This window comes from Pongo abelii, chromosome 15 (assembly GCF_028885655.2).
Source record: "Pongo abelii isolate AG06213 chromosome 15, NHGRI_mPonAbe1-v2.0_pri, whole genome shotgun sequence".
In the NCBI taxonomy this organism is placed as follows: Eukaryota; Metazoa; Chordata; class Mammalia; order Primates; family Hominidae; genus Pongo; species Pongo abelii.
Genome location: NC_072000.2, coordinates 65818366 through 65844548, shown reverse-complemented (window position 1 = coordinate 65844548; position 26183 = coordinate 65818366). Strand labels below are relative to the sequence as shown.

The following is a 26183-nucleotide window of genomic DNA, read 5'->3' as shown; positions in this document are numbered from 1 at the left end:
GAAGAGTTCATGAATATACAATCTGCAGTAACTAAAATTCCTTTAATGACTTAGGTTGGTGTCATTAGAGAATAATCAATAGCCTTTTTCAAGAAAATGGTGCCGCAATAACTACCTTAAATTCTGACTACGGTTTCCAGAGAACCAAAGATGCTTTAAAAAGCTGTATGTAGCATATTTAAATATAAATTGATACCACACTGTAAGTCTTTTGGCAATTTAGGCAATTTAAATTAAATATTGATTTGGGAGAAAGTACTAAATAAATCCTAATGATGGTATTATTTTGAGGATTGGGGTGTCCTGACTGCAGACTTGGATTTACTCTTGAGTTCAAGGCTGATCAATCACACAAACTCAGTGATATTCAGGTGTCCTCAAGCACAGTGGGAAGTCATGCATAGGTACAGATTAAACAGATGAGATAGTCCAAAGTTTAACTTATCTTGGGGATCTTAACATTCATTTGAGTAAAATTCAGAATCAAATCTTATGTCAAAGGTACTTGTTTTGGGTGACTATAGTAAAAAATAATTTAATTGTACATTTTAAAGAAACTAAAAGAGGCTGGGTGCCAAGGCAGTTGGATACAGTTCGAGACCAGCCTGGCCAACATGGCGAAACCCCGTCTATACTAAAAATACAAGTTAGCCAGGCATGGTGGTACACGCCTATAATCCCAGCTACTTGGGAGGATGAGGCATGAGAATCTCTTGAACCCAGAAGGCGGGGGTTGCAGTGAGCTGAGATTGCTCCACTGCACTCCAGCCTGGGCGAGAGTGAGATCCTGTCTCAAAAGAAAAAAATAAATAAAATAAAATAAAATAAAAATAACCAAGAGTATAACTGGATTGTTTGTCACACAAGATAATGCTTGAGGTGACAGGTACTCCATTTATCCTTACGCATTGCATGCCTATATCAAAATATCTCATGTAACCCATAAATATAAACACCTAACTATGCACTTATAAGCATTTTTTAAAATGGTACTTATTACCAAATGTGATGTTCACCACCTTCACATTCATTGATTGCACAAATATTTTCTGAGTGCCTTTTACATACCAACCACTGTTCTGAGTATTTATGTGAATTCTGAAAATTATGCTATTCAATACTCTATAATATTTGGATTTTCAAAAGTCTTTGTGTTTAAAATGCCAGGAAGTTTTGTCTATGATTAAATGATTCTATTTTTACTGATATTTGTTGCAACACATACAAAACACAAAATGGTCAAGATCTCTACTGAATAGGCCTGTCAACATATTTAGTCTAGAACTTTTAACCAGAGAATTAGATGGGTAGCCAAACTGTACAGAGGTTGCAACAGTTAAGTAATTAGAATATCTCTGAGTTCTTCCATTGTACTTACTGTCATGATGAGTTTTGGTCAGATGATCAGAGTCCAAAGCATGATAATATTCATAAATTGAGCGGCCTAAAAGTTCTTCTGGCTCATATCCCATCAATTCGGTAATTCTGTTAGTAAAAAATACAAGATTTAAGAAAAAAAAGGGAGACACTGATAAAAATTTTCCTCCTCCTGAGTTAACTGATAGGCATTAATCTTATGGACAAGTGAATTTTCAAAAATAAAGAGCATCCTCCTTTGCTTAGAATAAATTTAAACCTCACCTTTGGCAACTACAGTTATTAAATCCAACACCACACATTTCTTTAAGTCCTCTAGGTTCGTCCTGTTATTTAACTCTTTTATCGTGTTCACCCAAACTTGTTACCTATTCTTTTTTTTTGAGACAGAGTTTCCCTCGTGTTGCTCAGGCTGGAGAGCACAATGAGGTGTGATCTCGGCTCACCGCAACCTCCACCTCCTGGGTTCAAGCGATTCCCCTGCCTCAGCCTCCCAAGTAGCTGGGATTACAGGCATGTGCCACCATGCCCAGCTAATTTTGTATTTTTAGTAGGGATGGGGTTTCTCCTTGTTGGTCAGGCTGGTCTTGAACTCCTGACCTCAGGTGATCCACCCGCCTCGGCCTCCCAAAGTACTGGGATTACAGGCATGAGCCAACGTGCCCAGCCTACTTGTTACCTATTCTTATTACATCTCATTATACATACTTTTGGTAACAAGGCAGGGTATTAATAAACAGATAAGAAATACTACTAAACTACATGGTAAAAGTTATAAAGGTAGTCACTGACACTTATTTTAAAATATAGATAAAATCTATAACATTTTTTCATAAAGCCAAATTCTTTATGTAGTAACTTTTAAGCCCCTAGGCAACACCTCACTTTAAGAGATCAATAGCCATTACACAATTCTAATATCATCAACCAAAGAGCATCTACACTAAATGGGAACTAAAGGAATTACGTTGGTTTTAGAAGATGCTCTTGTACTTAGTTTAGTTTTTGGCATTACATGAAATTATGGGAGTAATTTCAGATAAAACAATATTTCAAATGAAAATAGATTGGAAAACAATCCAATTACCCTATCTAGCTCTCTGGCAGAGAGTAGACCTTTATTTAAGACAGAGACTAGATCTTATTCTCTGTAAGCAGTATGAAATGGCAACAATGACATGAGAAAGAGAAAGCTATCTTCTTAGTACCATGCTGAACAGAAATACTCTCTTCTCAAGTCTTTCTAGGAGCAAAACATGAGTTAAGCTTTTAGATTCTCAGCCTTTAGATTTCAGAGGACTTTCCTACCGAGGTGCAAGCAAACCTTATATAACATGCTGTGTGTCAAAAAAAAAACCCCACCTAACTACAGGAAGGACATAGGCAAGATATCCTATAAAGGTATAAAAGTAACATTGCCTGTGTTCTCACACTTAAAGGCAAGACCTTCCATAGTTTATTACAAAATAAATACATAAATGAAAAGCTGATTTGCCAAAAACCAAACCAAACTCAACTCAAACCCTCAATTCTTTACAAAGGGACATCTCTAAACACAGCAACACCAGGTGGCAGCACTATAAAGGAAAACATGTTTTTAAACAAAATCAGTCATATTTCTTGAAATTATGCTTTAAAAATAATTTTAATTGGTCTTATATTTTTCTGTTTAAATAAAATCCCCATGGAATTAAAAACTTTTTCACTATTCAAATCTTAATATGCCTATGTGTGCCTGGCATTATTCTAGGCATGAAAATGCAAAGACAAAACTCAACACGTGGCTAATCTTCCAGTAGATGTACTGTACTACTTTGGAAATAATGTGACAAATGCAGTGATGAGAATCTATTCCATGGAATCCTATCATGCAAAGGAATGGTAGAATGAGGAACAGCCTCTTATAGGAGACTTATGACTAGAGACAAAGGAAAGGCAAAACCGCTTTCAGGAAAAAGGTATGGTATAAGCAAAAGATTTTTAAAAATGCTTAACATGGTGCAGGTAACAAAGATTCTATAATATGATTAGTGGAGACAGATATGAGATGATGCTGAGGAAGTAGGTAGGGGGATCAGATTAATGAAGGTATTGTTTATATTGTCATAGGAAGCTCTGATTTAATCTAATGTCAATCAGTGCTTCTCAATCTGAAGTATGTCTATCACTAGAAGATACCAAGAAGTCAAAAATATAAACTGTATATGCTTTCCTCTAAGAAGGTCAGTTTTACACATATTGGAGCAAGAAAAGTGAAGTTAATTTAACTTTAGAGAATTACATAGGTTATATTCTGTACCAAAAGGGTCGGGGTGTCCAGAAAATATGACCAAAAAGTGTTTTTTATGGACTAGGAAACCCATGATCTAAAGCAGTATACTACTCATTTATTTTGAGGCAGGAACTGTTCATCTTCATTTCTACTTTAGTGCCATGAACATAGTAGATGCTCAAATAAAGTGTTGAATAATTTTAAATGATTATTACTCAGTATAGTAAATAGCAGCTATTTGTGGAATATTTTGGAGTTTAGGAGCTTGATATGTTAGATTTTCTTAAAATTGAGCAAAATTTTTTCCATAGCTTGGTTCTCAGGGGTTATAGATGCGAGAAGTTCCTGGAAAGAGCTCTAAACCAGAAAATAACAGTCTGCTGGTCAAACTCAAAACTGTCTTGGTTGATATATGAGCTGGCTGTCTTTACTGTTACCTCCCGTCATGATCATTTTGCTAATTTTCTGCTATAACTAGAGGGGAATGTCACTCCCTTTCTCATTTTTGCTCCACTACCTTCCTTTCTCCCTGGCCTCCTCTCTACTTTGTTACCTTAAGTTTTCAAAAAAATAAAAAATGATTCCTCAAAATAGGATGGAAATCTCTGTTCCATCATATATTTACATGAATACTAGTAGTAAACACCTTAAAATAATTCTTAGCTTTTCTATATTCATTTTCTTAAAGTTGACACCAGTAGTGAAGCATTCACTATGTGCACTAGGCACTCAACAGACTCCTTTAATCCTTACAACATCCTTCTGAGGTATGTTTTTTTTTTTTTTCTTTTTTTGAGATGGAGTCTCACTCCGTCTCCCAGGCCGGAGTGCAGTGGTGCAATCTTGGTTCACTGCTACCTCCGCCTCCTGGATTCAAGCAGTTCTCCTACCTCAGCCTCCCAAGTAGCTGGGATTACGGATACGTGCCCCCATACCCAGCTGATTTTTGTATTTTTAGTAGAGATGGGGTTTTACCATGTTGGCCAGGCTGGTTTCAAACTCCTGACCTCAGGTGTTGGTGTGATCTCAGCTCACCACAACATCCACCTCCCAGGTTCAAGCGATTCTCCCGCCTCAGCCTCCTGAGTAGTGCCTGCCACCACGCCCCGCTAATTTTTGTATTTTTTAGTAGAGACGGGGTTTCACCACATTGGCCAGGCTGGTCTCGATCTCCTGACCTCAGATGATCCACCCTCTCCGCCTCAGCCTTCCAAAGTGCTGGGATTACAGGTGTGAGCCACCATGCATGGCCAACACTGAATCTTTGCTATGGTGAATATTCAATAATGCTGTAGACTAATTAAAAATTTCAAATTCACATTTTAGATCTAATTTACCTTTCATCACAATAAGAAAATTTCATATCCAGGCTGTGTCGACTGAGGAAAGTCTTGCTATCTAAAGGAATTTCAATATTTGATGGGTGAGGAATGGGTTCACAAATCAGCACCAAGCAGGTCATAGGTGGTTTCTTATACCCACACTGAGGTTGGTTACTGTTGGTATCATATACGTGAATATGGCCTGTGCAGTGCAATACCTGTGTATGAAGAAGAAAACAAAGCAGTTAAAAAAAAAATATTTACAATGCTAGGAAAAAAAAAAAGCAGAGATAAGTAGTTGAGTCTGACATGGCCAGTAAGCTTTGATAAAATTTACTGTCACCAGTGGATTAATCACGTTTTTGAAAATCAGTGAACATTTTTCCTATGATACCACCCATGACCTACTTCCTGCCCAGGGCGTATATATTACTCTTTAAAAAACTCCCCTCGTATAAAGTCTAGGCTGCTTTTTCATTCATCTCATCATCATGGCTGTTTGATAGTTATTTCTTGCACTGATGACTATGTTTCAACATTGAACAAAGATACAAAACCATGATTAATAGAAAATTAAGCCCTATCAGGATTCAAATATTGTGTGGCTGGCAAAGCCAACTGATTAAGTAAGCCTGGTACACCAGTGCCACAATTCACATAATTTAAGTTTGTGCCTCAAATTGGCAAATTACTACACGGTTCTGGATTTTGGGGATCACATGCAAATCAGTTGAAGATATAAATGTTACATAACCAAACACCATGGAACTGTAAACCTTCCCTCACAATTCTAAAGTTATCTTAATACTGCAGTATCTATATATAAATAAAGTGTATCATCAATCACAAATAATTTTCACTTACCTTCCATGTTGCAGACTTTATGTTCATAGTTCTTCCTCGGCTAGTTAGGGTACACTTCATTCTGAGAAAAAAGCTTCGCTGTGTGTTCTGTTCTTTACCCTTTTTCACAGGGCCTAATGAAAGCATGAAATAAAGTTTTAAAGCAACTAAATATACAAATTTGTTACAATAAAAGTAGCAAAGTGCCCATCACCTAGATCAACTGAATACCCCTTCAATTAAGTCTCAGCATGAACACAGTAATTCATTCCCCTTTTACTCACTCCAGCACACCCAAGAGATCTGACACACACACTACTCAGTAGCTGTGATTCCCTGAGTTGGCTGAAAGATAATCCGTACTTGGGATAACAGTTAATCATTCACGCCAGTAAGCTTAGTCAAACTACACAGAAATATAAAAATGGTATGAGTTTGCTCTTTAACTGTGCTATCGGTACACAAGAATCTCTAAAGAAAGAACTTCAGCAAACTCTTCGTATCCTTTCCTGAATGTGTTAGCTCAATTTCTAATAAGCACTCTATGTCTTTATAGAACCTTTTTAAAATAGCAACTTTCTTTTTAATAACAAGTAACATTTTTACATATCTTATTTTTTTCCCCTTAATTTATCTAGTAAAGCAGGCAGAAAATTATTTCTACTTTGTTACTATGAGAAAACAACAACAACAGATCAAATGACTTATCAAAAGTTACAGAAATAGGCAGGGCACGGTGGCTCATGCCTGTAATCCCAGCACTTTGGGAGGCTGAGGCAAGAGGATCACTTGAGGTCAGGAGTTCGAGACCAGCCTGGCCAACATGGTGAAACGCTGTCTCTACTAAAAATACAAAAATTAGCTGGGTGTGATAGTGGGTGCCTGTAATCCCAGCTACTTGGGAGACTGAGGCAGGGGAATCACTCGAACCCGGGAGGCAGAGGTTGCAGTGAGCTGAGACTGTGCCACTGCATTCCATCCTGGGCTATAGAGCGAGAATCCATCTCAAAAAAAAAAAGCTACAAAGTCAGAATTAAGTAAAGTCTATTCACTCCTATTTCAAACCTTCTGTAACTAAAAATGAGATTATATTTAGGTGACTAAGGAAAGAGCATCTTGCTGGGCGCAGTGGCTCATGCCTCATGCCTGTAATCCCAGCACTTGGGGAGGCTGAGGCAGGAAGATCACTTGAGGACAGAAGTTTGAGACCATGCTGGCCATGATGGCAAAACCCCATCTCTACTAAAAATATAAATATTAGCTAGGTGTGGTGGCACATGCCTATAATCCCAGCTACTTGGGAGGTTGAGACGTGAGAATCACTTGAACCCAGGAGGCAGAGGTTGCAGTGAACTGAGATTCTGCCACTGCACTCCAGCCTAGGTGACAAAGTGAGACACTGTCTCAAAAAAAAATTTAAAAAAAAATAAGGAACTAGCCTCTTGATTTCTTATCTTCATTGGTCAGTGTGCTTCAGAACACATATAAAAATATTTATTATTCAGAACCTGGACTAGATATTGCAGGCAATACAAAGATGAGTAAGACACGCCACCTTTCCTGAAGAAGTTAAAAATGTAGTAGATATAGTAAGGTCAACAAAAACACAATGTAGAGTTGGTACTTGAGACTTACAAAAATGCTTTAAAGAAGGATAGGGAGAGCTTAGAAGATAATTTCTAGTCAAGGGAAATCAAGAAGTCCGGCTTAGAAAAAGAAACATTAGAATGTCAGTAAGTAGAGATGGGTTAGAAGGGTACCTTGGAAGAGAATGAAAAGCACAGAGGTAGGAAAAATAGGACATGTTTGAAAAACAGCATATAGTAGTTTGTCCACAATGTAAAGTACACGTAGAAGAGTAGTAAGGCAAAGCTAGAAGGGAAGGTTAGGGCTGTACTATGGAGGGCTGTGGATGTCCACATGGAGTCCTGCCTAAATATTCAACAAGGGGCTTTAAAAAAGCACAATCAGTAACTTAAGGAAAATTAACTTAGCAGCAATATATATGTTAGAATTAGGTGACTGTAATGAGAGGGCTGAGCTAGTAGCAGTAGTATGAGGGAAAAGAATGGTGACAAAAGACAAATGAAGAGGTAGAATCTTAATAGACTTGAAAACTGATGGAAATAAGACAGGAGAGAAATCAAATCTGGAAACTGTAATGCTAGTATATTGAAAGAACACTGTTAAGTAGAAAAGAAATGAGAGTAAGTTTAAATGTAGGCATGGTTAGCTAGAAATGCTGGACTCTTGAGGAACAAGATGAATTCCAGCCTATACTCTATGAATAATGGAACTAGGAAAGATGGGCAGTCCTGGTGCTGATGCATGCCATTTGGGTTTACTTAGATAAGAAGTGAATTTGCCCTCCCTGTAAGGATTCAAGAGTATATTTTTAAAAGACGCCACGAGAGCAAAGGAGGGGGAAGGCGGGGGAGTGCGGGAGGGAGGGAGGGAGGGAGAGAGGGAGAGAGAGGGAGAGAGAGAGAATGTGTGTGTGTCGTGTGTGTGTAGGTGGTGATGGTTGTGGTAGTGGCAGTAAAGATCCACATGCAAAATCCTTTGGATATGTTCAGTCCTTCATAATCTAAGCTTGAATTATACTGACCTTTGAAAGGAACCCAAGGCCTTTGAATGGGGACCTGCAGATTAATTTAAAAATCAAGGTAACTGAAAAGTACTAGTGTTTTCCTAATGAGGAAAAAAAACCAAACAAAAAACAAACAAAAAAACAAACCATTAAAAAAACCTAAATTTTAAACTCTCTAAAAATAAGTCATATTTTGTATAATTTATAAATTCGAAAGCATTTTTCTAGAATTTATATGGAAAATAGGACTATTTGTATAAACACATCACTGGCTCTCAGTGTATCACTAAAATGTGATGCTTTGCAATAGTCCCTGATTTCTAAAAGAGAAAAATCTGCATTTTAGTTTCCCAATGGAACATCAATAATTCATTAACCACATTAGGAATGATTTCAAAATGTTTGTGTGCTTTAAAAAAGAACATTTGGTTCGAAACATACATTTAAACTATATTAAGACTATCTGATTTAGAATAATGCATTAACATCATTACCAAATCAGAACAAGACTTCCTAATATCCATCCATTTATAGTCTAGCCCCAGGGAAGCACTGAGCAGTCAATATAAACCTCAACTCTGCACATTAGAACTCATATATTAAACTCATTGACAACCCACTTAGGTCCTTGCTCACAGCGTATTTACTCCTCCTTTATACAGAATTCTAAAAAGTATGCATTTGTTTTCCAAATTAACAGTAAAAACACAACATGAAATTTAAAAACAGGAGTCAGGTCCTGCTGACAGTGTGAAACAAGACAGAATGTGAGAATTCAAGAATATGAAAAGCGCTCCAAAGGACTAATGAGCGTGGACTCTGAAGCCAGTCTACTAAAGTTCAGCCCAAGCTCTGCCATTTACTAACCAAATAATGTTGGGAAAGTTACTTAGTAACTCTGTGCCTCAGTTTCCTAGTAAAATAGAAATTGTCTAACAGTTAACTTCACAGGGTTGTTGTGAGGAATAAAGGAGTTAAAAGCACATAAAATAGGAAGAACAGTGTCCTGGCACACAGCATTCTCTCAATGGAGGTTAGCTATTATTATAATAAATGAGATGAAAAAGAAAACCTCAAAAATTATACAAAAAGTAAATTTGAGGTTGTATAATATAGAAGCAAACAAACGTATGCACTTAAATTGGAGAGCAACAAAGAACAGCAGAACATAAGAAATTTTCCTTGTGGTAACTTTCCATCATGAAGAAAAGTTCAATTATGATCAGTATACACTGCTTAAGAAGGCACAAATTTGGAAAGACTTTTTTGTTTTTGTAATTCAAGAGGTACTTTCCAAAAATCTTAGAACACATGATTTTTTAAATAATTATGATCAGTATACACTGTTTAACAAGACACAAATGTAGAGACTTTAATTTTTTAATTCAAGAGGTACTTTCCAAAAATCTCAGAACACTTGATTATTTTTAACAATTCATTCCGAAGAATTAGAGGTCTTACTGTCTATTTTTGTTAATATGTGGGCATCCACAACGTAATACTTTATAATCTAACTACATGGTCTCGAATTATTGAGAACATCCAAAGAAGTCAAATAAGCAGTTGTTCGTCTTAAAATTCTGGTGAACTTTTTTTATTGGGCCTTAGACTTAAACTGGCACCTCAACTTTAATGATTGTCTAAAGTCCTATTATCTGCCATTTGTATTATAATTTCTCCTTGCCTTAATGGTGTATTTTAATTTTTAACTCCACCAGGTGTGGTGGCTCATGCCTATAATCCTAGCACTTTGGGAGGCTGAGCCAGGAGGATCACTTGAGTCCAGGAGTTTAAGACCAGCCTGGGCAATACAGCAAGAACCCCCATCTCAATTTAAAAAGAAAAGGAAAAAAAAGGTAGCCTGGGCGTGGTGGCTCATGCCTGTAATCCCAACACTTTGGGAGGCCGAGGTGAGAGGATGGCTTAAGCCCAGTAGTTCAAGACCAGCCTGAGCCAGCACAGTGAGACTTTGTCTCTACAAATAATTTTTTAAAAATTAGCTGGGCATGGTAGCACACGTCTGTGGTCCCAGCTAACTTGGGAGACTGAGGTGTGAGGATCGCTTGAGTCCCAGTGGTCAAGGCTGCAGTGAGCTGATTGTGCCACTGCACTCCAGCATGGGCAACAGAGCGAGGCACCATCTTAAAAAAAAAAAAAAAAAAAAAAAAGGTTATTTATAACTCTCTTGGTCATGATTTTAATTTACTTTTCCATTTTATTTCTCACACACGCACAGTTATTTATGCAATTAGGTGGGCTTTCAAAATGAAATTCCTAAAAACTAAAATAATAGTTTTAAAGAAGAATAGACTTAACATTTTATTAAACATGAAATAACATTTTGCCTTGGGTAAGTACAATAGCAAAGTTTAATAATTAGCAATACTATCTGATTATGTAAAACCACCTGTGACATTAAATCAAACAACAGACTTTTCTTACCATTTCTGTGTGTAAGCATTTCTCTCATTTCCTCATGGTCACATGGATGAGTAAAATCAAACACACTGTGTCCAGTTAGTTCAAACTGTAAACACATTTTTAAAAATTAGGGCTATATCATAAAATCATAAAAACATATAGAAGGGCTCTTAATATGTGTGTATTTTACCTGAGTTAATCCCATGTATTTGTTCACATTATCAGAAATGTAAATCATGTCACCATCATCTGTGAGAACCATAACAAAACCATCCAAGGCTTTCAAATAAAAGCAATTCATCTGTGCTTTCATTTCATCTTCAATATCCAAATCACCTAAAAAGGGCACAAGAAGAGGAAAATAATTAGTTAAAAAGTTGTACTTAAATGATATAATATTTAGATGTTTTTATAAAGTTTTCTCACAGATACTTTAATATATACAGCCATTTCAACATAGAAAAGTGAAGGCCAGAAGCTAGAAAGACTATAATTAGATGTGCCAGCTGCTTTTCATGATTAAAGTAATGCAGCAAAGCAAACCATAGAAGAAAGAAGAGTAATGTTTTTTATTTATTTATTTATTATTTTTGAGACAGAGTCTCACTCTGTCGCCCAGGCTGGAGTGCAGTGGCTCAATCTCGGCTTACTGCAAGCTCCGCCCTCTGAGTTTAAGCAATTCTCCTGCCTCAGCCTCCCTAGTAGCTGAGATTACAGGCACCTACCAGCGTGCCCATCTAATTTTTTATATTTTTGGTATATATGGGGTTTCACCATCTTGGCCAGGCTGGTCTTGAACTCCTGACCTCATGATCCACCCGCCTCGGCCTCCCAAAGTTCTGGGATTACAGGCATGAGCCACGGCGCCCGGCCTGAGTCATGTTTTTTAAAGGAAGAAAGAAAGGTAAATGGAACAGGAGAAAAAGGGGAGGGAAAAATAGCCAGTATCTTATTCCTGACTAAAGCTTTAAAAGCAGGTAATAAAAAGGATGTTATATTAGAAAAGAATTGAGAGTATGTTTAAGAGAATAAAGCAAAACAAATTACAATGCATAAAGAATGATTATTTCAAAGAATAACTGATGAGAAAAAAATGAAGCTTGATAAAAATAGAATTACAGAAAAATTTTTAAACGTGTACATATCACAATATAAAGAGGTATACAAAATCAAAACATTGCGACCACCTTCTAAAAATAATTTCTAGTTACTTCTAACTTCTAATTTTCAGGCCTATTTATACCCTTGTAAAATAACTCACCAGCATCCAGAAGTTTCCTCACACGCAAATAGCTGATGGTAAGCCTCATCACAGAGGCCTTATCAAGATGCGAACTCACATTATGTGGAAGTGGCAACTGATGAGCAAGCTCATAAAAAACTTCAGATTCTTTACTTCGCCGAGATCTGGCTGCATCTCGAGACTTTTCTTTTCGACGTTCAGAACTTATCCTACTTAACAACAAAACAAAAACATGAGATGGAAAGTGTATACAAGTTAGTTTGCCTTAACTTGAATAAAACTTTACATTTCTGCTTATCACAGAAGGATTAGAAGATGCCATGTAATTAAGTTACATGGAGATTTGTCTACTAGATTAATGTACTTTTATAAAGGACAACTATACAAATTTTGGATTACTGCACACATAAGGAACTCTCACAAAAAGTCCAAAACCAAGCTTTAAACCTGTCAGAAGCAGGTGTTTCCTCCCCAGCATGTGTAATTGGAGAGAATGTTTTTAATTTAGGCAAAAACTTAAAGTAGCCTGTACATCTAAGGCTGTACTTCATAGAATTCAAAAGTAGTCTCAATACAGAGAAACCACGATTAAGGCTAGAGAAACTACCTAAAGTTGTACATAACTTGAAAACAGGAGTTGTTAGCAGGTAGAACGGTAATAGCTACAAACTGATTTCTACTTAAGTTTTTTTAGACTCCAATACTTTCTCACCCTTTTACCACATGAACAACACTGACGATAAGCTATAGGAACTGACATTAGCAGCTATAAGCCAGTGCAGGTTGCCTCCTCCCTTAGCAGCCCCTTATCTATTACTGGAACAACAGGTGCCAAATAAATGCAGGAATATGGAAGAAAAAAAGCTGTGGCACACACAATATCCAGAATTTAAAGGAATAGGTTAGCAAAGATAAAGGTGTCAATACAATGACATAGCTTCAGGGAACTCTTCCAAGAAGGAAGTCAGAAAGATTTTCATTGTCACACCAAGCAAAGCTGTCTTCCTTTGCTTAACTGCCTAGTGACATCTAATAGCTTGTTGAATAGCAAGTTTATTAAAGGTTACCATGTGCCAACATTACCCTGTACTAGGTGCCTAGTTCTCTCACAACCTGTAAATAGGTTAAATATTGTCCCTATTTTACAAATGAGGGAACTGGCGTTCAATAGGTTAAAAGTAGCCATTATGTAGCAAATAGGATTTGAACCCAGGTGTTTGAAAGTCTTTGCTCTTCCACAGTATTTCTCTTCTTAATGGGGAATGCTGCTTCTACTTTAAACACTCACATGATCTCCTATGCCCCTCAACTCACTCCTGTTAAATAGGTTCTTCACCAAATGTTAAAAACAGCTATTATGATTTAGTGAGCATTGGGCAGTATGCTAAATAAGGACTTTTAGCCAGCATTATTTTACTTAATCCTGCTTACATCCTATGAATGAAGTACCGAATTGTCTCCACCTCAAATCTCTCCTCCTTCCAAATGATCTGCAAAGTTGAAAGGTACAACCATAGAAGCAACATTTCTGGAGTAACAAGCACAGTTCTCAGCAAATGCTCTTGTTACAATATAACATGTTGTATTGTGACAATAGTGATACTAGTTTTAGCACTTACTCAAGTTTGTGTGCTTATAGGACTTTTATACTTTAATAAGGAATGTAAGCATGTTATTGAACTTTGATAGAAAAATTTCAACTCAAGCATCTAGATCAATTTAACTTGAGTACCTTGAAATTCAAGGTGAGCTATTAAAAACTATTATCTTCATCTGGTTAGATAGATGGTGGAGAAAAAAAGGAAGAAACTATTATCACTTAAAACTAGTTATATGAATCTATATGAACTATAACTAGTTACATGAACTAGGATTTTCTCAATGCTGTACAATAAAAAAAATTAGTCACTGAGGCTACATGAAAATGCAAATGCCAGCAGTCTGTAATTTTATTTTTCATTTCACTGCATTGTTCTCTGTAAATGTTTTCAATTTAAACTTAAAAATAAAATGTATGACTTGATCTGTGTAAGCAGAAGGGTAAAATAAAAAAAACAAGTATGATGATAATAACTCCAGCATACACTGGAGTTCCATACACCATTCCCAGGATGGGGGGTATCTAGCAGGTCCCTACTGGCCCTAACAGAAAATCCCTCACTTCCTCCCCAACCCCCTTAAGTTGTAGGTGACAGGCAGTGATAGCTGTGGGAAATAGATTTCTATTTGGTTCAAATAAATCCTCCAAAATAGAGTGATGGTCAATTATCTCTTGTTAAACCTGAATATTAGTTCAAATGCCACAATCAGTCCAGGCGTTCTTTGTTACCTAGGCTGGTCTTGAACTCCTAAGCTCAAGCAATTCTCCTGCCTCAGCCTCACAAAAGGCTCAAATTACAGGCTTGAGCCATTGTGCCTGGCCAAAGTGTTCAGAATTTTATAAGCAACTTACTATATTTTTTCTGAACCACTCAACTGATGTAAACTACCAATAAATGACTACCCAAATGAAACACTTGGTGAAAAAATTGAAAACCTTATAATATGTGCTATATATGCTTTTTTTTTTTTTTTTAAATGGAGTTCTGCTCTTGTCACCCAGGCTGGAGTGCAATGGCAAGATCTTGGTTCACTGCAACCTCCACTTCCCAGGTTCAAGCAATTCTCCTGCCTCAGCCTCCTGAGTAGCTGGGATTACAGGCATGTGGTACCATGCCAGGCTAATTTTTGTATTTTTAGTACAGACAGGTTTCACCATGTTGGCCAGGCTTGTCTCGAACTCCAGACCTCAAGTGATCCACCCGCCTCGGCCTCCCAAAGTGCTGGGACTACAGGCGCGAGTATATGCTTTTAAAGGGTATTCAATCAAGCTAACTATGGTGATGGAATGTCTCCAGTTCCTCTGTAATACATGTATTGTCCAGAACTTCAAAGATAGCAATGACTATCTAAGGAGTGGCAATAAGTATCTAAGACAAATCCATTAGAAATGTGAGGTTAGATAAAGCATCTATAGGACAGTATATTTAAAAGCTAGTGTAGACTGAAAATAAGACTGAATTTTGGAAGAAAACCAGCCTTCAAGAAAACAACTAATATAGAGTTGACAAACCTATATTAGATGAAGAAGGTGATAAAAATTATTATGTCCTTTATCACACAATGAGTCTAGACATAAACCAATCAAGGGATCTATAATAAAGATTTAATGGAGAAATTTTTATGATATTCTTCATATGTGACTATTGGAGGTCTTATAACATTTCTAAGTAAGCTTAAAGCTTAAAGCTAAAGCTTCTGAAGTTCTTGTGAGTTTCAGCATCTAAACTACCCGGCTTCTTGTCTAGTCACAGGAAGGCTAATTTTATCAGTTTTATACCACAGAATTACAGTACTGACCAAGAATTATTTATGTTAGACCAGGGGGTCTAGGTCCCACAGAGATGAATCCTGTACTATTTGTTTTACTGCTTACATTGCACAACAGAAGATGTGTAGATCAGAAAGAAGTAAGTACATTTTCCGCATGCAAATAAGGTCACTATATTTCTTCTAAATTTTATAAATTGCATCTGTTTTGTTTTTAAGTACAGGTTAAGTGAAGTTCTTCTGCTGATATGTTCTGCTACTGCATAAGGTACTATATTTCAGTTAAGAGTACAGTTAAAATAGTTTACCCATTTCTATGACTGTTCTAGAACTAAAGTTGGAGTATACTACTGGCAAAATAGCTCAATCTTTGTGGTACTGTAGTTTTTACATGCTTACTATTTTATTATTTAACATACAGTATGAGACACAAAAGTAACAATTATATCTTGAAATTATTTTGTATCTTGAAATATATTTAGAAAAATAATTTTGAGCCCGTCTTATTAAGCTTCTTGTGTACAAAGTTCATGAATAAGCAAGAGTTGTTTTATAGAGAATGTCTATTGTTCTTCAGATTAAGAACATAAAATATTTGGTGCTTTGTAGTAGGTCAGTAAAAATTAAAAAAATAAAAGGACACAAAATAATTGTAGGCATTTAAAGTCATCTTTTCGTATTGCACAAAAAGCCTGTTAGCATTCCTAATTGTAAAAATATGTGACTTCAAGAACTGAAGTTAAACCGTAACTATTTAAAATGTGAGCAGATTATCAGATTTATTTCTAATAAAGTTAATGTACCTCAATTATATTATTTGGTGAAATAACTCTCTCTGGCCTTGCAGGTACAAGTTGGTTTTTGCTGTTTTTGCACTTGTGTCAGTATTTCTACAGGACTGACATTCTGAAGTGAAATTTCATGAGATAAAAAATGTGTTACTGAAATTTTTAAAAATACATAATAGCTTTCCAAATGGTTCTGTGCCCATTTTTGTCTCTGCCAGTTCATGAATGTGTATATCAATTCCCCCACGCACTCTGCAATATTATATATTATGCATCTTTTTAATCTTATTAATTTCTGCTGAGCTGATAGGTGAGAATTATATCTCATCGTTTTAACTGCCCTGCACTTCTTAAAGTCTCAGGCCCAAGAAAAATGCAAAGAAAAGTTCATGTTCACTCTTCAGTTGGCATTTTTGTCTGCAGTTTTATTTTCATTTTATTTTAGAGACAGAGTCTTGCTCTGTCACCCAGGCTGGAGTACAGTGGCATGATCATAAGCTCACTGCAGCCTCGAAATCGTGGGCTCAAGCGATCCTCCCCCTCTCTACCTCAGCCTCCCAAGTAGCTACAGGCACACGCTACCATGCCCAACTAATTCTGTTAAATTTTTTGCAGAGACAGAATCTATGTTGCCTGGACTGGTCCTGAACTCCTGGGCTAAAGCGATCCTTCTGCCTTGGCCTCCCAAGTGCAAGGATTATAGGTGTGAGCCACCCAACCTGGCCTTTGCCAGTATTTTAAAATCTAAACACCTATGCATGGTGCTTACTAATAACACAGTGGTATTCTAAACATTTTTCACCTATTATTTAATCTTTATTATTATCACCATGTTACAGATAAGGACCCTGGCTAAATAGCTTACCCAACATTACTCCGTTAATAAATGGTAGAACCTGTATTTCACTCAAGCAGTCTGGTCTCCATGCGATTAACACTAGACTATGCTGTCTCTCAAAAACTCATCCTGATTACCAAGTCAAGTATTTGTAAGTCTAGGCTATTATTATAAAGTTCAAAATTTGCCTACTTCACATGCCAAAGACATAAAGAAGGAATTATAAGGGTTGGCTTCAGAATTTAGGACTTGACCTAAGCTATTCAGAGAGACTCAGAACCAGGCTGTTTCTTGGAGTTTGCTTATAAATCCAAAATCCTAACTGAAAGGCACCTACAATGGTGATAGATGCTCTCTGCTCTACTGTCCAGCAGTTCTTCAAAGCAAGGTAATCCCTTCCGGTAATGCCAATCATTATGGCAAAAGAGTCAAAAGATGGTAATTCAATCTATACTCCCAGTAGAATTTATTTGTACAGAGCAGCTATTTCAGTATCTAAGTTCAACATTGTTGGTGTTTTACTTGCTCAACATTTGTCTAGCAGTACAGAAACTTTGTTTTTTTTTTCCTGAGACGGCATTTCACCCTTGTTGCCCAGACTGGAGTGCAATGGCGCGATCTTGGCTCACTGCAACCTCTGCCTCCTGGGTTCAAGCAATTCTCTTGCCTCAGCTTCCTGAGTAGCTGGGATTACAGGCGTGTGCCACCACGCCCGGCTAATTTTTGTATTTTTAGTGGAGATGGGGTTTCTCCATGTGGCCAGGCTGGTCTGGAACTCCTGACCTCAGGTGATCTGCCCACCTTGGCCTCCCAGAGTGCTGGGATTATAGGCGCGGAGCCACTGCGCCTGGCCCTTCCTTGTTGTTTGTACTCATTTTTAAAGTTCTTCTAACTTGTATTAGGCCAAATTAATGAAGAAAGGCTGAAGTTTTTTAAATATTAAAAACATTTTAGATCTATACCTAAAGCTAACACACATACTATAATGATGCAGTCTCCTAAAATGAGGTGATTTTCTGAAACTAACTGGTTTTTAAGTGGGAAGGGTTTTGTCCTCCAGAATTTTGTATGATGGTGGCATAAACACTGGAAGGTAACTCTCAAGGTCTAATCCTCAAGGTTTTTAATTCCATCATTTCCCACAAGAAAACAAATGGAAAATCCACCAAGTTCTTGGTTTGTATTTTGCAGCATATTTGAAGGAATTTTAGGAACTGAAATACCACCAAACGAATAAACAAAAAGTATAACACAATCAGTACTTAGTAAAACAACATCTCACATTTCCATAAGAGAATTCAGTTACTGTTCTTTTTCCTTAAATGGCTTTGAGCATTGTGTTGCTGTTTGCATAAGACTGTTTACTAACCTGAGTGTTTTCACAGACTTGGGAAGCTTAGATTTTTGAACGTTCCAGCAAACATTCAATTTGGTGTCAGCTTGACACTAAGATATACTCCTTACACACAGCTCTACTCTATATTTCACAATGTGCTCAGTTAATCTACTTTGATTCTATTTTTATAAATCTAAATAATCTCCCTATTGTTTTGGAAAAAACTCTCCAACAGCTTTTTTTCCCCCTCTGCTCCCACACCACAGCAATCAACAACACAGAAGACAACTTCTGCAACCCTATCAGGAGAGGAGGGGTTCTCTCCACCACCAGGTGAGCAATCAGTTCTGCAGGGGACACCAACTGGCTGTCCTTCAATTCAATTCTAACACTATCTACCTGGAGACAGTGTCAGGCTGAGGGCTCAACACCAGTTGCAAGTCTGGCCTCAGGAACTTCTGACTGACAGGCTTCAAAAGTTGGGATTCTCACAAACCCATCTTTGCTGGAGCAGCTCACAGAACTCAGGGAAACATGTTTACCAGTTTATTATAGAGGATATTACTAAGGATACACATGTGTAGGGTGAGGTATGGGAGAAAGGATGCATCTATCAAGTACCATGCACTGTGCTAAGTACTAGAAATATAGTGAGAAGTAGAATAGTCTTTGAGCTTAAATGGCCTCCCACTCCTTAGTCTACTGAAATAGTCACCTAATGCTTTATTCCCAAATGCTTGTCTAGCTGCATCGTGAAGGACATTCAACATTTCAAATTCCTAGGCCTCACTGGGAATTTGAATCTGTAAATTCTGATTCAGTAGATCTAAGTCAGGATCCCAAAATCTGAGTTTTTAAAAACTCCCAAGATGCATATGTTACGTAAGTTTGGGAACCACTAGCTGATCATTATTGCTAACCACTGTTACTCTGCTTTAATTTCTTTCTGAAACCATCACCATAAAGATCCCTCCGAAGTAAAGAAATTTGGCATTATGGCCTGATTAAAATCCCATTAAATGTACACAGGACAAGGTCTAATTATTTAAAAGGAAGCCCTCCCTTACCTAGTTCCCTGTCCACCTCTTTATCCTCATTATTTTCCACATTCTTCAGCCACACTGCAGTTACTCAAAAGCACCACAGTATTTCCTTTCTGGCTTGCTTACTCTGCTCCTTCTGCCTGGGATACCATTCCCAATATGTGGCTTGGTAAATTTATAAGAGAACTTTTAAAGATTTAATTCAAACATCATTTTGTTTCTGTTTTGTTTTGTTTTTTTTCCTCTGGCTTCCAAAACTGGTCCTCTCTGGTAGAACTGATCACTCTAGTTATTTGGCTATACTAATCTTCCTTTACAATGCTTAAAGATTCTTGGGGGCAGGAAACTGTCACACATTCATCTTTGTCTTCTCAGTAGTGATGTGCGTAAGTTTGACTTTGACATATTTGGCCCAAATCTGCTATGATTTCTGGCACAGGAAAAGTTGACTGCCCTTTCAACATTATTTTTGGGAATCCCTGATTTGTGCTTTATTAGTGCTCCTAATCATAATTCACCAGCATATCAATGTTAGTACTATTAAATAAACATAATATTTGAATTTACTACAATTATCTGGATATGCACTTTCAAGTATAAGCAAGCATACTAGATATAAGTTACACTGAAAGTCTTATATTCTTTTGTCTCCCTGTTTCTTTGCACCCCTGTAATCTTTTTCTGTAACAGCAACTAGAATAATCCTTTTAACAAGAAATCAAGTCATATCACTCCTCTCTGCTTAAAATGGTTTTTGCCTCATTTGGAATAAAAGCCAAAGCCCTTCCAATAGTCCATATGGGCCTCCACAATGGCCTCATTACCTCTTGGATCTCATCTTCTACCACTTTGCCCCCTTTGCTCATTCCGTTCTAACCATACTAGCCTCCTTACTGTTCTTAAAACACTTCAAACACATTGCCTCCTAGGGCCTTTGCACTAGTTGTTCTCCTTGCCTGGACTACTGCTACCCTAAATACCCACAAGGCTTGCTTCTCCACCTTTTTCAAGTCTTTGTCGCAGTCTCACCCTCATTGAGATTCCTGATCACTGCCTCCATCTTGGTCCTCTTGCCCTGCCCTATTTTTATGAAAGCCTAAGTACATATCTTGCTTGATTATTTTATTTTCTATCCCACCAATCCACACCTTCACTGGAAAGTAAGTTCCATAGAGGCGGAGACTTTTGTCTATTTTGTTCAATGAACATCCCAAGCACCTAGAACAGTTTCTGACACATAAGAAGTATTCAATTATGTGCTGGCTGAATGTATGAATTAATAAGTTGAGATTCGATCACTAGTTGAAGTATAAATATATATTTTTGCAAGAATAAATGCTACAGTAACTGATTATGACAGCTAATTCTGTGTACAAAAACAACCATTTATTTATCTAGCCAAGTTCCTGGCACAGAAAAGCAGCTTAGTAAATGTTAACAAATGAATCGTGGAATAAATGTGAACACAGACAAACATAAGCACTAGCCACAAGGTAAACATCAGAGCCAGCAGTGTCATCTTCCTGAAGTAGAAAAAAACAGCTATCAATTAAAACAATCACCCACCAGTATAACAATGAAGAGTATCACCATAAACCAAGGCAAATAAGTGATCTTGCCAGGAAAGAGATTTAGAGGTGTAAAGAGACAGCTGAGAAACTAGAAAGCCAATTTGCTAAAAAGAGGTTCAGTGTTTAAGATTAGTTCCCTTATCGCTTTCATCTACACTCATGTCTTTTACTGTTTTGTCCTAAGCTAATGTGGTCAGGAAAATGTGTGAGTTATAGTTAATGTTCTTAACCAATTAAATTATTAGCCAGGTGTAATGGTGCACTCCTGTAGTTCCAGCTACTCAGGAGGCTGAGGCAAGAGGATTATTTGAGGCAGGAGGATTATTTGAGCCTAGGAGTTCAAGGCTGCAGTGAGCTGTGATTGTGCCACTGCACTCCAGACAGAGCAAGACACTGTCTCAAAAAAAAAAAAAAAAAAGGAATACTTAAACATCTTTATCATCTTTATGTTTTCTGAACCCAGGCAGAAACAGGAATTTACTAACTTTGGTTTCCACAGTCTTTTTCAAGAAAGTGCTGGCATGAAGTTTTCCTTAAGTTGCTACCTAATCCTATTGCCTTTTTTTTTTTCTGAGACAGAGTCTCGCACTGTTGCCCAAGGCTGAAGTGCAGTGGCGCGATCTCCGCTCACAGCAACCTCCACCTACCAGGTTCAAGCGATTTTCCTGAGTAGCTGGGATTACAGGCGCCTGCCACCACACCCGGCTAATTTTTTGTATTTTTACTAGAGATGGGGTTTCACTATGTTGGCCAGGCTGGTCTTGAATTCCTGACCTCGTGATCCGCCTGCCTTGGCCTCCCAAAGTGCTGGGATTACAGGCGTGAGCCACCGCGCCTGGCCAGCTTTGTTTTTTTAAGGAGGGTTACTTTTAGACAAGTATTTTATATGTATTATTGGGAGTATTATTAATAGGATCTGTTGGTTACATTTTCTATCTAGTAATTGTTGCAAAACCAGAATACTTAAAACATCACATGTAATTTTTAAAAACCCTATCTCTACTTAATGGAAAAAATTGCAAAAACTTGACATTTCAAATTAAATATAAATTACATTTTCAAGACAGCTAGCAATCTATTATTTTATCTGGGAAAATATCTTCTGAATTCTAATCAATAAACTTTAAAAATAAACCTTTAGGATACCCACATGTTAGAGAATGTTATTGATGTATTCAACAAATATTTCTTGATCACCTTCTATGAGTCTAACACTGTTCCCAGAACAGGACATGGTGCAATAAACAAAACAGACCAAGTCCCTACCTTCACAGAGGTTATCTTATGGAACAAATGTATTTTTACATTGCTTGTTGTTATCCAGCAATATTTTACCAGGGTCAATCCCTAACTGACAAAACACGTCACAGAAATTGTCTTTCCATTAAACCAGCTACCACAAAATTTCAGGATAAAAGCAAAGTCTACAAAAATTAATCTTTGCTTATACTAGATGCTACAATATAGTATTATATGAACAGAGCAGGCTATACAAAAAAAATTGAGTATGATTCCACTCCTGTGTGTAATGTATGTGTATAAATATAAACATATGTAGCTATACACACATATAACTCATAGATGCACAGATAAAACCAGAATAGTGATATACAGTGTTAGCAAAGTTTACAAATATTAACTAGTTTCAAGATATCAGGATCACAAATTTTTTGTAATTTATTTTAACAAAAGTTCACCATGAACTGACACTATCACTATACCTGCATTTGTCAAAAAACTCTGAAAGAAGTAGTAATCTAACTTGAACTATCATATTTCTTTCCTACTGTATATCCTAAAGAAAAGTATAGACTGAACAGGCAATATAATTCAGTATCTTCAGTTTCTCATGTTAACCTAATTTTCAAATTTTGAGAATTCTGTATAATTAATTTGAAATTCAAAAAAACAGATGAAATGGTTTGTTTCTAAAGAAAAATGTTCAGAATGCATATACTTATTTTATTTTTGAAAGCAACTAAATTTCTTGGTTTAGATCATTATTATCTGAATGGCACGACAACATCTCTCTTAAATATCCATAATTAAAGAAAAGATGGATTTATTCACCTTCCAAACCTCACCAAAATGCTTACTTTAAATGTGATTTTCTAATGCAGTAAAATAAACAGGGGGAAAAGAATCACTTTTAAATTGGAGGGTTCATTCTGAAAATGAAATCTATATCACATCTAAAATAGCCATAATGTGTAAATTTTTCATTTACATGTTAATTTATTAAGTAGCTAATACTTTTCCATGTGTTTACATTAATGTGTATTGAAATATTATTTGTAAGAAGAATGTGCTTTTTGTTTTTAGATTATTCCTGACTAGTGATATAAATAAAATCTTTCCTGGTCCAGAATTGGTGTTTAGCCTCTCAACAAATCTTTGAGCCCTGATTATATATAAGGTATTGTGCCGGGTGCAGTGGCTCACCCCTGTAATCCCAGCACTTTGGGAGGCTGAGGCAGGCAGATCACCTGAGGTCGGGAGTTCGAGACCAGCCTGACCAACATGGAGAAACCCCGTCTCTACTAAAAATACAAAATTAGCCAGGCATGGTGCCACATGCCTGTAACCCCAGCTACTCAGGAGGCTGAGGCAGGAGAATCAACTGAACCCGGTAGACGGAGGTTGTGGTGAGCTGAGATTACACCATTGCATTCCAGCCTGGGCAACAAGAGCGAAACTCCATTTCAAAACAAAAAAAGTATTGTGCTAGATAAATAAAACAACAAAAATGTGTATGTAAAGTTTTTACTCTAAGATGAAGGTTCTCAAATGTCAGTTTTCATCACAGTCCCCTGGAAGCATTCTCAAAACACAGAATGCTTGCCAAGTCAATCCTAAGCCAAAAGAACAAAGCTGGAGGCATCACACTACCTGACTTCAAACTATACTACAAGTCTACAGTAACCAAAACAGCATGGTACTGGTACCAAAACAGAGATAGAGACCAATGGAACAGAACGGAGCCCTCAGAAATAATGCCACATATCTACAAACATCTGATCTTTGACAAACCTGACAAAAACAAGAAATGGGGAAAGGATGCCCTATTTAATAAATGGTGCTGGGAAAACTGGCTAGCCATATGTAGAAAGCTGAAACTGGATCCCTTCCTTACACCTTATGCTAAAATTAATTCAAGATGGATTCAAGACTTAAATGTTAGACCTAAAACCATAAAAACCCTAGAAGAAAACCTAGGCAATACCATTCAGGACATAGGCATGGGCAAGGACTTCATGTCTGAAACACCAAAAGCAATGGTAACAAAAGCCAAAATTGACAAATAGGATCTAATTAAACTAAAGAGCTTCTGCACAGCAAAAGAAACTACCATCGGAGTGAACAGACAACCTACAGAATGGGAGAAAATTTTTGCAATCTACTTATCTGACAAAGGGCTAGTATCCAGAATCTATAATGAACTCAAACAAATTTACAAGAGAAAAACAACCCCATCAACAAGTGGGCAAAGGATATGAACAGACAGTTCTCAAAAGAAGACATTTATGCAGCCAAAAGACACATGAAAAAATGCTCATCATCACTGGCCATCAGAGAAATGCAAATCAAAACCACAATGAGATACCATCTCACACCAGTTAGAATGGCAATCATTAAAAAGTCAGGAAACAACAGGTGCTGGAGAGGATGTGGAGAAATAGGAACACTTTTACACTGTTAGTGGGACTGTAAAGTAGTTCAACCATTGTGGAAGTCAGTATGGCAATTCCTCAGGGATCTAGAACTAGAAATACCATTTGACCCAGGGATCCCATTACGGGGTATATACCCAAAGGATTATAAATCATGCTGCCATAAAGACACATGCACACGTATGTTTATTGTGGCACTATTCACAACAGCAAAGACTTGGAACCAACCCAAATGGCACATATACACCATGGAATACTATGCAGCCATAAAAAATGATGAGTTCATGTCCTTTGTAGGGACATGGATGAAGCTGGAAACCATCATTCTCAGCAAACTATTGCAAGGACAAAAAACCAAACACCGCGTGTTCTCACTCATAGGTAGGAATTGAACAATGAGAACACATGGACACAGGAAGGGGAACATCACACACTGGGACCTGTTGTGGGGTGGGGGGCGGGGGGAGGGATAGCATTAGGAGATATACCTAATGTTAAATGACGAGTTACTGGGTGCAGCACACCAACATGGCACATGTATACATATGTAACTAACCTGCACGTTGTGCACATGTACCCTAAAACTTAAAGTATAATAAAGAAAAAAAAAACACAGAATGCTGAGCCTTACTTCCAGAGTTTCTGATTTACGAAGTCTGAATGGCGCCTGAGAATGTGCATTTCTAACAAGTTAGTAATGCACTAAGTAGGTGTTACCAATGATGATAATCTGGGGACCACTCTGAGCCCCTCTGCTCTAAGAAGATAGTTACATGTTCTTCAAAAATGCCCAAAGAAATAAAAGAGCAACGCTCAAAACTAGTTTGTTACATACTTTTCTCTTTAAAAAACCTACCCAAATGCTTTACAAATACAGGAAATATATTCACCTCCTAAGACATTAATACTACCACATACTTAGAAATTAGTAATTATCAAATACACTCACTACACTGACTAGACTATTCAATGGTTGACCTGTGGTATATATCCACAATCATCAATAGAACTTTTTTTCCCCCAAATATAGAAGGCCAAATCCCAACCCTGGAAATTCAAATTAAAGGCTTGGCACGTCTGTTTAAAAAATAATATTAACATAATCCTGATGAGCACCCTTAGCTGTTTAAAGTCTATGTTTCATCTCTGAGCGCTTGTAAAATTTACAGATCCCTGAGTTCCATCCCGAAGTTACCAAATCAGAATCTCTGGGGAATGGGTCCCTGGGAATCCACAGAGCAACTAGACACTCAGGTGATTAAACCACAGAAGTTTGAGAAACATTAGCAGGTCTTAAAGCAAAAGCTTAACAGGTAGGCCAGCAAATTTTGAAAAACGAGAAGAATTTATTTTTAGCTATAACTGAATACACATCCTATAACATACCATGTTTGTCAGGCAAAACACTGAATATAGTGGGTTTCACAATACTATGTAATATGAGGTACAATTGCTAAGAATAAGAAGCTAGCAGTAAAACTCAATAAGCCAGCAAGAAC

The 26183-nt window shown here is 37.1% G+C and overlaps 1 protein-coding gene and 1 long non-coding RNA gene across 6 annotated transcripts in view; one reads left to right on the top strand and one right to left on the bottom strand.

Annotated features, from left to right (window-relative positions):
- HIF1A (hypoxia inducible factor 1 subunit alpha) overlaps positions 1-26183 on the bottom strand; it is a 51556-nt gene that overhangs the window by 14320 nt on the left and 11053 nt on the right. The window contains exons 1-7 of one of the 4 annotated variants that reach the window (XM_054529832.2): positions 13429-13456; positions 12087-12278; positions 11016-11161; positions 10847-10931; positions 5836-5948; positions 4987-5189; positions 1379-1485 (exon numbers count right to left, since the gene is read on the bottom strand). In XM_054529832.2, the coding sequence (XP_054385807.2) occupies positions 1379-1485; positions 4987-5189; positions 5836-5948; positions 10847-10931; positions 11016-11161; positions 12087-12278; positions 13429-13441 (859 nt within the window). In that variant the 5' untranslated portion in view covers positions 13442-13456. 4 annotated transcript variants of the gene reach the window in all.
- On the top strand, positions 12277-24534 carry LOC134760084 (uncharacterized). 2 transcript variants are annotated; one of them, XR_010136984.1, is made up of 2 exons: positions 12277-18732; positions 23336-24534. It is a non-coding gene; the product is annotated as an uncharacterized LOC134760084 (long non-coding RNA). The 2 variants fall into 2 exon arrangements; XR_010136983.1 differs by having other exon boundaries at positions 21593-24534.